We start from the raw sequence: 16,250 nt of genomic DNA, 5'->3' as shown, positions 1-16,250 counted from the left end.
AACGTCACAACTTCGCGCCTTGCATTTTTCAATTTTTTTAAATAAAGTGAAGGAGTTTAGGATAAATTTTACTAGAAATTTTAGGAATATTCCTAGGAAAATCTGAAAATATCTTTAGTACATTTACTTCTAACTATTTAGTTCAGGACATGTGTAAAGTACTTTGTTTACAATAATTTATTCGACTGAAAGGAAACGTAAAAGTTTACAAATTTACCACGTACACTTTTAAATTTACAGTGTTCACGGTGCACTAAAGTTAGTTAAGTAATATCACTTGTTTTATGAATACAATCAAACTATTGTTTACTCGTAGAATAGTATTTTCACCAAGTAATCGGTCATTGTTTACCACTGCACACACTCTACACTCTGTCTCTTTCACCCCTTCCGCTAAAAGAGTCCCTACAAATGTGCTCCTGAGCCTCAGAAGGATGTCTCAAAAAAGCATCACATCGTTTTTCAACATCACCCCTAAGGCCAAAGTTAAAAAAGAAAACAAAGATGAAGTAAGTTATACCTACTCTAACTTAGATATTTACCCACTTAAAATTCATTTGTTTCTCTTTTGAAAATTCTGTTCACTGAGCATGCTAGAAGTAATGCCAGTAAATGATGTAATAGATAGCTGTATCTTTTTCTAGCCTACTCCATCATCAGACACTCCTTCAAGTAATGAAACCACACCAGTTAACGGAAATGATAAGGTACCAAATCAATTTTACTATTATTATTACTAAATATTAATTAATTATTCCTATTTATTAAATACTTATATTTATCAAATGAATAATAATTATTACTATACACATAACTTTTTTCTAGAAAATGAAACGATCACGATCAAGTAGTAGCGATGATGAGATGAAGCACGAGAAGTGTCTGTCGCCCGGGAGCTCTAGCAAGGTAAGGCTCATGAACCACGAGAAGTGTCCGTCGCCCGGGAGCTCTAGCAAGGTAAGGCTCATGAACCACGAGAAGTGTCCGTCGCCCGGGAGCTCTAGCAAGGTAAGGCTCATGAACCACGAGAAGTGTCCGTCGCCCGGGAGCTCTAGCAAGGTAAGACTCATGAAATACTTATTTATTCTTAAATTGTTAAGTGTAGAATTTCTGTCAGGTGTTGATTTAAATTAAACTCATGTAACTATTTTAAAAGTATACTATTTATTACAGAAAAAGAAAACAAAACGACAGAGAATAGAAAGCTCAGAAAGTGAATCTGGCTCACCCGCCAAACCCGGAGAAGAAGATAAACTCACTGAAGTAAAACTACAAAAGGCTGAGAAGCCTAAAACATATAAGAAACCCAAAGCAAAAACTAAGAAAAATGATGCAGAAAATAAAATCAAAGAGGAACAGAAATCTCCCTCACCAAAGAAAAGTCCCAAGAAAGAAGGGAAGAAAAGCTCAATGGTCAATAGTTACTTCACAGTTAAAGTGGAAAAGAAGGAGGGAGATAGCAAGAGCAATGGAGTTGAGAAAGAGAATGTAGAAAATTCAGATAATACTGTTGCAGGTGAGGCAAGATTCACAAATTTTAAATGCTAAACTAATATTGTAAGAAATCAAAGTCTATCTTCTAAATATATACAAGAAAAAGCTGACCAGTCAGTCGACTGACTGATCTAAATGGCTAAATGCACAGCTCAAACTACCGGAGGGATCAAGCTCAAATTTGGCATGCAGATACCTATTATGATGTAGACATCTGCTAAGAAAGGATTTTTGAAAATTCAACCCCTAACGGGTGTAAAATAAGGGTTTGAAAGAGTAGTCCATGCGGACGAAGTTGCGGGCTAGTACTTACATAAGGTTCCTTCGTAAAGTTCTAAAAGTTCAATCAGAATATTGCTTGCTTGCTTAAACTGCACCTTAAAATGACATTTCAGAAGTAGATTACAACCCAGCCAAAGCCAAGTACCACCCCATAGACGACGCATGCTGGTCCAAGGGGCAGGCGATTCCCTACCTGGCGCTGGCCAAGACCCTGGAGGCCATCGAGGCGACGTCGGCGCGGCTCAAGATGGTGGAGATCCTGAGCAACTACTTGCGCTCCGTGATGGCGCTCACTCCGGAAGATCTGCTGCCCAGTATCTACTTGTGTTTGAATCAGCTGGCGCCGGCGTACCACAGCCTGGAGCTAGGTGAGGATAATTTAATTTAATTTAAAACAACTTTATTGTTACTAAAATTACAGAGAGTAAGAATACAGGATACACTTAAAAAACAAAGGGCGACCTTATCACTAAAGTGATCTCTTCCAGGCAACCCATACTTAAGAACTTATAGAACTGTAAGACGGGGAGTCGCAATGTATTTATAAATATATATATATATATATATATATAAATAGATATATAGGCATACATAAACATACACTCTAATAGGTACATACTATACAATATAATGTTATATAGTATAATATAATATAATATAATATAATATAATATAATATATATATATTATATATATATATATATATAATAGGATATTTGGTTTTGTGATAGTATTTTGTTTTAATTACTTCATCATCTCAATCTATCATTGGCCCACAGGATTCTTAAAAACCATGTTTCTTAATCCATGCAGGCGAAGCTGCAAGCATTAGCTTGTACAATATGAATACAATAAAGTATGTGTTCAGGCATATCAGCAGGCGATGGAGAGAGCTATGCTTGCAGTTTGTCTATGTGATCAAATCAGGAATGAGATCTGGGACAACCCTCCACCTCCCATGGCCCCACCAACCTCGCGGTTATATGGGCCGAATCGCGGGAGGGCGCCCGTTCGGTACTTGCTCTTGGCATTTTTCCCGGGGCGCCTTCTTGACTCCCTACAAATTATTTTGTCTCTTCCTTGTCCCTTATGCTCACTCTCCCCCCTTGGGGGCTAGACGTCACTAACACAGCTGTGATCTCCGCTGCTGCTCCTCCGTGGTGCCGGCCTGGCACCTGCACGCTCCGAGCTGGCAAAGTGGCAAAACGCAGGGTACATAGTTAGAAAAACCGGCCAAGTGCGAGTCAGGCTCGCGCAATGAGGGTTCCGTACTACAGTCGTATTTTTTCGACATTTTGCACGATAATTCAAAAACTATGATGCATAAAAATAAATAAAAATCTGTTTTAGAATGTACAGGTGAAGACCTTTCATATGATACCCCACTTGATAGTCACTCATTTCGAAAGTTGAAAATAGTAATTATTAGTTCATGACCACAATTTAATTTTTTTTTGTGTGATCTAACCCTAAATTCACGGTTTTCAGATTTTTCCCCAAATGTCAGCTGTAAGATCTACCTACCTGCCAAATTTCATGATTCTAGGTCAACGGGAAGTACCCTGTAGGTTTCTTGACAGACAGACGGACAGACAGACAGACAGACAACAAAGTGATCCTATAAGGGTTCCGTTTTTCCTTTTGAGGTACGGAACCCTAAAAACCGTTAGACATCAAAGTACTAGTATGGCGACCTCGCACCGGAAAGCGCAACGCTGGAAGATCCATCTCTAAAACATCAAACGAGTCTGCGGGAACCACCGGATGGCCGCGGTGCAAGTCCCTACACGAGACCTATGTGTGCACTGTGCAGGCATAGCGGAGACGTACCTGATGAAGGCGGTGGGGCAGTGCACGGGGCGCACGCTGGCGCAGATGCGCGCGGCGGCGCACAGCAGCGGCGACCTGGGGCGGGTGGCGGAGACGGCGCGCGCCACGCAGCGCACCATGTTCGCGCCGCCGCCGCTCAGCGTGCGCCGCGTGCTGGCCGCGCTGCGCGAGGTGGCCGTCATGACGGGTGAGCCTTGGAGATATCTAGTGCTAGATACTACTCTAAACATTCAAAGTCAAAGTCAAAGTCAAATGATTTATTCAAAATAGGTAATAAATTACTCGTATTGATGGTCTGGTATGGTGTTACATTTGTAAGATATAGTGGTGATAATTATTACGCAAACTTAAAACTAAAGCTACGAGGGTTCCAAACGCGCCCAGGTCTGAGAAGATTCGCTGCAGCATACATTGGAAATGTATATTATGATGATCCATCAATGCTCAGCTCAGACTGCTGGAGTGGGCTGATGCAAATGGCTATTATAACATGCCATGGTTTAAAATTTGTATAGTTAACGTGGACGAAGTCGCGAGCATAAACTAGTTGAAAATAAAGAAAATAACGTGTTGCTATCTTATTACTATGTTCTTTTAGTATGAAACTTAATTTATTTTAAAATACTGCTATTTATTTACTTATTCTCTAAATGAGAATTGAAGTGATTTGACAATTAATAATTTTCCCAGGTCAAGCATCAGTCAACAAGAAAATCAGCAAAATCCAATCACTATACGTGGCGTGCCGGCACTCTGAAGCACGATACTTGATAAGGTGATTTTCCATCATTTTGACCGAATATTTTAAAATGCTTTCTACCTTGAGTTTTTATTGGTGAAATCTGCCGATTCACACTTGACTACTGCTCCATATTTAGATTAAATCCATAATTCTGTGATGGGTTGGGATGGTGTACTTTGTGTGAGTCAGTTTCTGATGTAGAAATGTGGTGCAGGAGGAATGACAGCATCTCAACTCTTCCTGAACCTTGGTGATCTTTCCTAAATTTTGAAGGTCTTTGAATTCAGAAAGATCACTTTCTAATTTTAATGGAGTCTCGTTTTTAGTCTCTTTTGTTGTGGCATCCATATTATGTATGGTACGCGTCAGGTCGAGATGGTAATCGGGATGGAGACGCCCCGCACAGCCCGCGCCACCCGGTGCGAGGTGTGCGGCGCCTCGTCCGAGGTCGCCGGAGGTGGCGCGGAGGGTCTCTCTCTCGCTATACGTGTCTTGTGTGTTTGTACAGTCGAAGTTGACAAGTTACTGGACCCTACCGCCGCCCCGTTAAGTGATTTAGTTCTCGAGTGTACCATGCGCAACATTGCAAAGCTAACTTCACGCAGACGCATTTCAGTTAGAATCGTACTGTACTATACTACATTAGCAGTGAGGGGTTCAGCGAGCCAATACGTTGCAGGAGTCTGGAAGGCAAGCTGCGCATCGGGCTGGCGGAGCAGTCGCTGCTGCAAGCGCTGGCGCTGGCCTGCGCCGCCACGCCGCCCGCCGGGGAGGGCGCGGGCTCGCTCAACGTGGCCGCCGACATGGGCGCCGACATGGGCGCCGACAAGTTCAAGGTCACTGACTACTCTCCCTAGGGTCGACGGGCGGACTTCCAAAGATAATTATAAATAAATAAATAAATAAATAAATAAGCCTTTATTATTCTGAGGGTTCACAATTTACAATTTGTTAATTTAAACAATTACATATTATTAATCTAGTAAGTATATAAATAGCAAGTTGCGTCTTCGGTAGCCGTTTTAACGCCTCAGTGTCTTCTGACATAGGCCTCCTCCATTCCCTTCCAAATTGTTCTATCTCTGGCTTTTCTCTGCCATGTAGCCCCTGCTACAGACTTAATGTCATCTGCCCATCTGAGATGTTGCCGTCCCCTTTTACGTTTACCATCCCTTGGGTACCAATCTGTTATATCATCGGTCCACTTTTGTGTTTTGCTTCTTACCATGTGACAGGCCCATCTCCATTTTTGTTCTCTTATTTTCCTTTTTACATCATAAATTTTTGTTTTGGCTCTAATGGTGACTAGTCTCTGCCTAAGATAATTAAAACACGTCAAAAAAAAATAGTAAGGTCTATGTACGTTCCAGTAGTATTGAACGAGTCTTACTAATGAATCATCAGAGTTGAGGAGTTGGGAGTACTCCAACTACCAGTGAAGTGAAGTCGTGAAGTCGTTGCTTGTTACCTATAATATCCATTCACCATCAACCTTGTGCAGTACCTTACGTCATCAGGATTGAGGAGTTGGGAGTTGTAGGAGACTTGGAGAGCAGGAACGCCACAGCCGGGCGATGCTACTACAAACATTTGTGTTGCACCACCTGTAGGCCCGTGTGGACGAGTACGCGCTCGTGATCAAGACGACGTACTGCGAGTGCCCCAACTACGAGCTGATCGTGCCCGTGCTGCTGCAGCACGGCGTGCGCGCGCTGCCCGCCCACTGTCGCCTCACGCCCGGCATTCCGCTCAAACCCATGCTGGCGCACCCCACCAAGGGCGTCCATGAGGTGTTCAACCGGTGAGTTATCCCCATATCTCCCCACCTCCCCCCTCATCTACTCCACGACCCAGAGAGGATCTTGGCACTGGCGGTTACATTGACCATGTATATAACTTTGGCCAGGTTCGAGAAGGAGGTGTTCACGTGCGAGTGGAAGTACGACGGCGAGCGCGCGCAGATCCACGTGCCCGGCGACGACGCGCCGCGGCTCGGCGACGCGGCCATCTACAGCCGCAACCAGGAGAACAACACCAGGTGACCACCTACTTCTAACAGAAAGGTACATACAGTACTACCACTTTCGTAAGCTACTGCGGTATATATGCGCAGAAAATATTTTTGAATGGCGTGAACATATCCCAACCAATCATAGCGGCTGGCGCGCGTCCGTCCGCTATTGGTTGTTGTCTACGCGCCATGTTCTGTACGCGCGAATTATGCTTGGTTTAAAAAATGTAATTTGTGTGTTTGTAGCAAATACCCGGATGTGCTCAAGCGCCTGCCGTCGCTGCTGAAGGAGACGGTGAGGAGCTGCGTGCTGGACTGCGAGGCGGTGGCCTACGACACGGCCAGCAGGCAGATACTGCCCTTCCAGGTGCGTGCTACCAAAGTTTCAAACTCCAGCCCTCCAGTCCTCCAGCTCATCGGGAAGTTTGAAATCGATAGCAAACTTTTTTCGACAAATATAATAGACCGACAAGGAGTACTAAGAGACAGACAGACAAGAAAGCAACTATGTTGCATTGTCATCCAATTCCAATGTATGTTTAAAATCTCAATCCTCAAGTTCATCGGGAAGTTAGAACCGATTGCCAAAGTACCGTATTCGATACAAAGCAAACTTTACAAACAGATCGACAAGAATGCGAGTCAATAAAAATTGCTAAAAAGCAGTTGACACACTCTTCTGAAGCTTGCTGCAGAAGAGTGTGTTGCCCTCAAGGAGAAGTGGCGCAATATCGTAAAGAAAGAGAAGTATGAGGAAGTCTTCTCAAGGCTCTTACAGATCTTGTGTCACGTTGACGGAGCGCCACGTCTGCAGCTCCTGTTCAATGCTGCTTGCCGCCAGGCGCCAGGTACAGCAGTGGATGTTTCTCGCCTTCTCTGGGTAAAGTTACTAGCGCTTGGCTGCAATCAGACGGCTGGCAAGTGGCAAGTGACGTTGCAGCTAAAGAACTTCCGAGACGGTCAAGCTGCTTGACGTCAAGCATATTTTTCCTTGATGCGCCCGTCAAGTAGCTTGATCAAGCAATCGGCAGTTTTCTCGTATCTCGAGCACTGGTCGAACGTCGCGTCAAGCAAATATATAAAATCGCATCATTCAAGCGCTTAAATGCTTGACTCAAGCATCAAGCAGACATTGTAAACGGTGAGTCAAAAAATCTACGTGCTTGACCGTCTCGAAAGCTCTTAAGATGAAGCGCGCTCGCCTAGAAGACGTCTATTCACTGTTGTGGAGGGGTTTCGGTTTGTGATGCAACTCCTCGTACAACATTGAACAATATGAAACCCTCGGTGCAGGTGCTGTCGACGCGCAAGCGCAAGGACGCCGCCGAGGAGGACATCAAGGTGCAGGTGTGCGTGTTCGTGTTCGACCTGCTGTTCCTCAACGGCCGCGCGCTGGTGCGAGACCCGCTCGAGGACAGAAGGAGGTTGCTGCGGGAACACTTCAATGAGGTTGAAGGTAAGGCTCTCACATTATTGATGTAGTTTTTGTTCGTGTACACATTTCAGCAAATTCAGGGAAGGCTATTTCATATTACATACAACAAGACGACATCCTCGATGTCTGCGGAAGGGTCGCTAGCCGTTACCAGTCGTCAGCAGTTAGACCATATCTTGTGGTAATGGAGGCCCAAATAAGAAAAGACTGTTGCTTTTGTGTGTGCTTTAATAATACTGTCTGCTTATTGCAAGGTGCAAGGTGCTTCAAGAGCCGTGGGTCACACAATACAATCTTTAGATCTTATGAAAATGCTTCGGTAATTTATTACGGTGTGGTTTTGTTTTTGAACCAGTATAAACGCACAAGAGCTATATCTAAGTTGCATGGCAACGAATGCGTTACAATCTTTTATTTTTATTTTATTTTATTTTATTTGACTAACCAACAACATTTACACATACACAAGTATTTACATACAAAAGGATTTATAACTAAAGCATAAACGTTAACAACTGGCTAGTACAAAAGATTTAAGTACAATGATGTTATGACTTTAAAAGGCAGTAAAGTAAAGCAAAATGTAAAACAATCGTTGGCAACTCTTGATAATTTAAAAACCCGACTCCGATTTGTATTGTGACGTTGTAAATTTTGAACTACTAATTAACGTTTCGCTTTTAATAAAAATCTATTTTGTTCAAAGTATGTTGGTGCCACCTAGCATCAAGGTGCAGAACTACGCGTGGGTCGATGTTCAGAGTTCATTCGAGCCACAATAGATGGCGTTTGCTTCGTTGTCAATTGTCGTAAAAATAAAACAAAATAATTAAATAAAACCAAAATTTCATTTGTTTATTGTTAAGTCATTAACAAAACGGTTCTTATAATATATCCTTAGGTTCCGCAAATATTCAAAAATGAATTGGCTTCATGATCAAACTAACTGAGTGCGGCCACACTCGGGTTGCGTCTGGCAACACCGATAGGTGAGATTTAGAATTTTCCTGGAGTCAACATGTGAAGACGAATTTTTTTCGTTCCAGGAAAATCTCATTCTTTTTCGCCCATGGCTTCGCCTGGGAAAATACAATAGTTATAAATTTTAGTCATCCTAACGTATTTCAATGTTCATCAATTATGGTGAGTGAAAAATCAAGTAATGTGGATTCGACAAAATGGCGGTTTGGTTAGAGAAAATCCTAATTTTATGATTTCATTCCAGTTCCAGTTATTTTATCTTCCCAAATAAATGAGGATAATGGGTTGTGGGTGGACTTCTGAAAGCCATTGGTGGCCAGGAGTTCAATAGGTGAGTTGTGTTTGATCGGGAAAATTCCACGTGTCGAAATTTTCACACAGCACAAATTATAATCTTGTTTTTCTTTGTTACAGGGTTTTACGTTTACGTTTTACGTTTAGCTTCAGTTTTCCGTTTTAGTTTTCCGTTTGCGTTTTCGGTTTTCGTATTTATTTCTTTTGCACATTCACGTTGACAACTTAATTGCTATGGATAAGACTTGGTGAAAATCTTTGTAAGGAAACATTTCGGTTGTGAAGAATCAAGTTAAATTGAGTTTTGGATCTTGGCCGATGCCGTCCAGCTACCTTGCAGTCTTCGCACCTACAAGTAAGCAAATGTTTGTATCCTGCAACAGTTTAGTGAACCTTCTTAGTGTATGTGTACAGTAAGAACCCTGTCTTTACTACTGAGCTTTTATTTTGAAACAATTTTATGAATTTTACTGTGTCATTGTCTATTCCATGCCAATGGCATCTTAAATTTAAAACATAGATCTTATGTACTATCTACCTAAGTCATTCTAATGTATCTAAATTAAGTCTTGGCATTAAGCTAGAATAACTAAGCATTATTAGCCATCATTCTGTATTAAGCGACCCCGGTAAAAGTTACATTAAAAACAATTTTGCCTAACATCTAGCAAATTTCATTTATAACACCTCATATGCATTACAAGGGAGTCGACGGCTAGCTTCTATTCTTTACTAGGTAGATAGATCAAGTAAAGTAAATTAAAATTATTTTTTTTTCCTCTAATCTTTGTAAGGTGGTAGATTATTCCGTATCCGGGTATATTTCTATTCCGCCCAATTTACCACCCTTACAAATGGCGCCCGAACGTTTTTTTATATAGTTATTTCAGTATATTTTGAGAAATTTTGTGAATTTTATGAAATGTACTCCGCTGATTGTACAATTTTCTAAGTAGTGACACATTGCAAAGAGCACTAAGCTGTTTTTTATGGTTAACTAACTAAATAATAACTAATAGTTAGAAATTTTGTCTGATAGTTTAAGTAATTTTCTGAGTATAGTCCAACATTGGTTTTTTCTTATTTAATTAACACATTATAAATGGTGCTTATGCCGTTTAATTATGTTATCGACTTACCTTGGAGGTGTATAAGTGAATGTTTGCCTTCAGTTTAGTAATAAACATTGCTTAACTGAGTTGTTGTTGGGTATTGCTTTCAATAGTAAGTACATCTTATGTTTGAAAATTCCGGTAACTTAGTATAATTAAAGTTTTGAAACGCTATGTGCTGTTAACTAGTTACACACATACATTTATAAATACTAAGAGTTACAACTTGTGAAACTAAATATATAAACTATATTCAGAGATTACATTAAGTTCAAGTATGAAGTTATGAACAATTTTTTTTTCAGTGACTTGATACTTCATTATTTTGTTGAAATTTTGTTTAGAGCTGTGTTAAGGTTATGATAAAAGCTACTTCACACACAAAACATGTTAAGTTTAATTGAATGCTGGTAGTTTAAAGTGACATTTAGAAACAGATTTTGTTGTATTTTAGGTTATGTGTTAAAAGTGTAAAGTAACAGCCATCAAACCATTGCACAATCTCTTTGTTTTTTTGAAAGATAATATGCTAGTCAGAGTTCATTGCAACTTTGTTGCCTGTTACTTTTGTAATTGTAAAGGTTGTAACACACTGTGTACTCATAAAGGTGATACTGCACCTTACAATCATTTATTCAATTTTGGGAAGTTTTATTTTGTTATATTTTGTTTACTATAGTAATAATATGTGCTTGTATTATTAACAATATTTTGGAATAGGAACATAATTGATAAAATAGGTTAGGATAGACTTAAGAATATTGTTTTTGTTGTGTATTTTGCTTGTGTATATTTAATAGTTTAAATAACTTCTTTTGTGTTTGTGTTTAACCAATTTGTATAAGGCTAAACATAGACAGTTACACAAGCTCGATATTTTGTTAAATGTGTTTTGACTTAACACAATGGAACAGACTTTTGCCCAGTTTCATTCACTTTTGAAGGACGAATTGTGTTATGAGGTATCCATTCGTTCCGAAACTCCAGCACCTACAGTGCTAGGTTTAAAGAAACAGTTAAAACAATTAATTCAGGAAATTCCTTCTGAATCAATTTTAGAGACGGATTTCACTTCTGAAAGTGAGTTAGGGGTTATTACTAAAAAACTTCAAGACTTAGAAGATTTATTAAAAAAGTGTTCTGACACTAAAGATAGACATGCCCTCTGTAGGTCTAAAGCTTTAGCTTCACATTTGTACTTTAGAATTTTGAGAATACAGTGTTCCGAACTCAGCTTAATAAGTAGGAAGAGTGAATTACATACAAAGTTGCAGAGTTTGATTTCCAGATTAGATGCTGACAATGAGTCGTCTCACGACGAATCACTGGATTCCGAGAGTACCGCCGTTGACTGCACTGGTGATAAAAATGTTGCCAAGTGGAAGTTACATTTCAACGGACAGGGTGATCCGCGCAGTTTTATCGAACGCGTTGAGGAATATAAAAGATCTTATGGCGTTTCAGATGGAAAATTATTTGTTTCTGCATTTCATCTTTTTACAGGCCGAGCATTGTTATGGTACAGAGGCAACAAATGTCAAGTTTCGTCTTGGTCAGAATTGAGAACTTTATTTTTAGAGGAATTTGATGCAGTAGATTATGACTACAGGTTGCTAGGTGAAATTCGAGCAAGAACACAAGGCTCTGAAGAACCTGTGTCTATCTATTTCGCTGTAATGTTTGGCATGTTTTCAAGGTTGTCAACACCACTTTCCGAAGAACAAAAGTTACAAATTTTATTACATAATATTCGCCCTTTTTACTCAGAACAATTAGCTCTTGTTGACATTAAGTCTGTCGCAATGTTGAAGGAAAAGTGTCGCAAACTAGAGGCTGCGAGGCAGCGTTCCGCCTTATTTTCTGAGCCTACTAACAGTAAGGCAACTTTAAGTTCAGAGTTTGCTTACAAACAAGTGACAAAACAGATAAACACACTTTCAGTCACACCTGCACCTAAGGTTGATACAAGTAAAGGCACTGATTTTACGAAAACAAATAAACAACTATGTTACAAGTGCGGCAAGGGTAACCATTCCTTTAAATTTGCAGGACAGTTCCGAAATTTATTAGATGTTTTCGTGTGGACGTCAGAACTTTACAGTAAAGACATGTCCAAGTTGTAGTAAAAAGGCGATTAGTAAACCCGCTCCGGACAAAAATTCAAAAAACTAATTAGTAAGAACTGTGCAGAGACACAAGTAAATAACTTGGTCATTAACAACAAAACATCCCTTTTACCTGACACAGTTCTGTATTCAGTGGATAAACGAGACTTTAGGCCACATTTAAAGGTTTTTGTTGACGGTTTTGAGATTACAGGTTTACTAGATTCGCGTGCTTGCGCGTCAATTTTGGGTAACCAGGCGCACAAGGTTTTTTTGAGATTCGGTTATAAATTGCATAGCAGTATTGATACCACATTTTCAGTGGCAAATGGAGACAAACTTGATTGCATGGGTTATATGTTTATTCCGATTACTTATAATTCCGTAACTCACATAATAAAATTTTTTGTAGTACCCTCTATAATAGCGGATGTTATTTTTGGCTGTGACTTTTGGAAAACATTTCAGTTAGCCCCTGGCATTTTTGATAATTTAGAATTAATTAAGGCACCTTCTCAATTTTACAATATTTGTGCGATTGATAATAAACAAATTCATACCATCACTTCTTTTGAAAACTTATCATCTCAACAGAAAGAATTAGCCCAGTCTGTAGTAAATAAATTTTTAGATATTTCTTCAACGAAAATTGGATTGGGTAGAACAAAATTAATTGAACATGTCATTGACACCGGTGATGCCTTGCCAATAAAAATAAAACAATATCCACTTTCTCCCGAAAAGAAGGAAGCTTTAAGTAAAGAGTTAGATAGGATGCTGGAAATGGACGTAGTTACTCCGAGTGAAAGCCCTTGGAATAACCCAGCAATTTTAGTGAAAAAGGCAAATGGAGACTGGAGATTTTGCCTAGATTGCAGGAAATTAAATTCAGTGACAAAGGGGGATTCATACTCAATACCGTACATTCCACAAATTCTAGATAGCTTGAAAGAGGCAAGGTTTTTATCATCGATTGATTTAAGTTCAAGTTTCTGGCAAATTCCGTTAGCTAACGACTCTCAGGAAAAAACCAGTTTTACAGTTCCTGGTAGAGGGTTATTCAAATTTAAAGTCATGCCGTTTGGCCTATGCGGTGCACCAGCACGACAGCAGAGGTTAATGGACCAGTTATTTAATCAAAATTTTTGTAGTGATATTGAAAATGGAATAGTATTTTGTTATATAGATGATATTGTTATTTGTTCTGCTGATTTTGAAACCCATTTAATTTTATTAAACAGAGTTCTGGATAAACTAAAAATGGCTCAACTATCCATAAATTTTGATAAATGTAATTTTTTTAGAAACTCTTTGAAATATTTAGGGTATATAGTGGATGAATTTGGTTTACGCACAGATCCTGGAAAAGTTGCCGCAGTTTTGAACTTTCCGACCCCAAAAACTGCACAGGAGGTAAAGATTTTCCTAGGCACTTGTTCTTGGTACAGGCGCTTTATTAGGAATTTTTCAACCATCGCTGCACCACTCAATAGACTAACGAGTAAAGGAAAGAACGCACCTAAATTTGAGTGGAGCGAACAGGCAGAGGTAGCATTTAATACATTGAAGAATGCGTTGGTAACCGCACCTGTTCTTGCGGTACCGAATTTTGAAAAACCATTCAAAATACATTGTGACGCTTCTGCATATGGTGTTGGCGGTATGCTAACGCAAGAAACCGATGGTTGCGATCATCCCATTGCGTATGTCAGTAGAGCCTAAATAAAAACGAAAGGAATTACAAGCGCGACGGAACGCGAGGCTCTAGCTGTGATTTTTGCAGTGGAGAAATTTCAGGCTTATTTTGGTTCCAAGCCAGTCACAATTATCACAGACCATGCATCCCTAAAGTGGTTCTTAAATTTAGAAAATCCCTCAGGACGACTCGCCAGATGGGGTTGTAGATTATCACAGTATAATTTTGTTATCGAACATAGGAAGGGTTGTGATAATGTAGTTCCGGATACCTTGTCGAGACTCATACACGTAGATGTAGTTGGTGATCGTAATGATAACTCTAGTCAACAGTTTTGGTAGATGACTGGTATGACAAAACATTTAATGGCTGTAAAATCAATCCAGCAAATTTTCCGAATTTTTGTATTTTGAACGATAAACTATATCGTTACAGTAAATGTAAATACCAGCTTCTCAGTGAGTTCGACTGGAAAGAGGTAGTCCACAAGAACGACATCCTTAGCATTATGCAACAAAACCATGCAGATGCAACTGCAGGTCATTTTGGTGTGTTCAAAACTCATCGCAGATTATCCCTCAGATATTTTTGGCGTGGTATGTATAAGGACGTGGTTGAGTACGTTAAGAATTGTGATACTTGCTCTGCGTATAAACACACGACATCAGCCACTCCAGGTCTGCTAGGGAAGCCTAAAGTCTGCGAGAGACCTTTTCAGGTCATTTCGGCTGATTTAGTCGGACCTTTGCCTAGGTCTAAATCAGGATTTACATTTCTTTTTGTGGTGACGTGTTGTTTTTTCGAAATATACAATGTTGTTTCCGTTACGGCGTGCCACAGGTGCCGCTGTTGTTAAAGCGCTAGAGAATTTTGTATTTTTGAACCATAGTGTTCCAGAGACTGTGATTGTGGACAATGGGTCCCAATTTACAGGATCTGAATTCCGTAATCTCATTAAGCGTTATAATATTCCGAAATTACACTACACACCACTGTACACTCCGCAAGTTAACCTTGTTGAGAGGTACAATAAGGTTGTTATGACTGCTGTAGCCGCTTTTGTGAAAGATAACCACAGGTCCTGGGACGAAAACCTGTACAAGGTCCAGTTCGCCATAAACAGTGCGGTTAATGAATCCACTGGATTCTCCCCGTTCTTCCTTGTCCACGCTAGAGAACCGGTTTTAAATGGTTCCTTCTATAAGGACACGGATAAGGAGTACGAGGCCGGAATTCCAAGGGAGGAATACGCAGGAAAGTTTGGAACTTTGGAGGACATATTTGGTCAGGTTAGGAGAAATTTGTTTCAGGCTCATGCAGAGTATGCAACGCATTACAACTTAAGGCGTAGGTCTGCAAGCTATTCTGTTGGGGACATAGTGTGGAAAAAGACCTATCCACAAAGCGACGCTACAAATTTTTTCGCAGCTAAGCTGGCACCTAAGTATGAAAAGTGCAGGGTTGTCAAGGTTTTGTCACCTTTGGTTTATGAACTAGTTAGAGTAGCTGACAACCACCCAATAGGCACTTGGCATATTAAGGATATTAAGAAGTAGATATTTGCCATTACTTAGTTTGGTCTAAACTGTTTGAATATTTAAGTTATCAATATTCAATTAGGAATTTGAATGAGTGTAGTGATGTTCTGAGTTAACAGTTACATTACCATGGTTCAGTTGAGGAGGAATGTAGTGGATGTATGTAGGGATGAATATGTGATGATTGGAATGCTTGTGGTAGACCAACCGGTTGAGAAAGTAAAAATGCAAATATCGTACTTTGGGGATAACGAAAAGGGGGGGGTTTTGTGTTTTGTTTTCGTTTTCCTTCTAGATAATGGATCATTTCTGTTATTTTTTCCGATTCTGTTCCGAGATCTATTTTCTAGGAGAGTTATTTCGTTTTTTTTTTCTCATATTCCGATTTTGATTCGGTTTTATTTTTCCGAATGGGATAGAGAACGGTTGCCATATCAGATGGACCCGTTCACAACCAGATTTTCCGTATTTGTTGAGTAACAAATATTACGATGGTAGTTTAAAAGAGTGAACCACCGTAGGCCTAGACGCATTCTATCAGTCAGCTGAAGAATGAGCCAAGATGTTTCCACTCAAGTGTCTTAGACACCATGAAGTTTTTTTGTATATATTCTTTTTAGAAGTTAGGGTTGTGTAGTTAAGTATAATGTATAAAACCTTACACTGTTTTCAGTATATTTATTTTGTTAGACAATTTTCCTTGTTAGTAGTAGATGTGCGTTCACGCGTA

At 39.9% G+C, this 16,250-nt stretch overlaps 1 protein-coding gene across 4 annotated transcripts in view; it reads left to right on the top strand.

Annotated features, from left to right (window-relative positions):
* DNAlig1 (DNA ligase 1) overlaps positions 1–16,250 on the top strand; it is a 20,114-nt gene continuing 3,864 nt past the window's right edge. Inside the window, exons 1-13 of one of the 4 annotated variants that reach the window (XM_069499531.1) lie at positions 2–220; positions 322–509; positions 645–707; positions 826–906; positions 1,174–1,516; positions 1,890–2,144; positions 3,590–3,793; positions 4,297–4,381; positions 5,028–5,184; positions 5,959–6,149; positions 6,255–6,386; positions 6,606–6,726; positions 7,653–7,815. In XM_069499531.1, coding sequence (XP_069355632.1) covers positions 435–509; positions 645–707; positions 826–906; positions 1,174–1,516; positions 1,890–2,144; positions 3,590–3,793; positions 4,297–4,381; positions 5,028–5,184; positions 5,959–6,149; positions 6,255–6,386; positions 6,606–6,726; positions 7,653–7,815 — 1,870 coding nt within the window. In that variant the 5' untranslated portion in view covers positions 2–220; positions 322–434. Of the gene's footprint in view, positions 510–644; positions 708–825; positions 907–972; positions 1,060–1,173; positions 1,517–1,889; positions 2,145–3,589; positions 3,794–4,296; positions 4,382–5,027; positions 5,185–5,958; positions 6,150–6,254; positions 6,387–6,605; positions 6,727–7,652; positions 7,816–16,250 lie in introns of those variants that run through there. The other 3 variants (XM_069499530.1, XM_069499529.1, XM_069499532.1) reach the window with 3 other exon arrangements.

This window comes from Maniola hyperantus, chromosome 7 (assembly GCF_902806685.2).
Source record: "Maniola hyperantus chromosome 7, iAphHyp1.2, whole genome shotgun sequence".
Lineage (NCBI taxonomy): Eukaryota > Metazoa > Arthropoda > Insecta > Lepidoptera > Nymphalidae > Maniola > Maniola hyperantus.
This window is presented reverse-complemented; position numbering and strand designations above follow the sequence as displayed.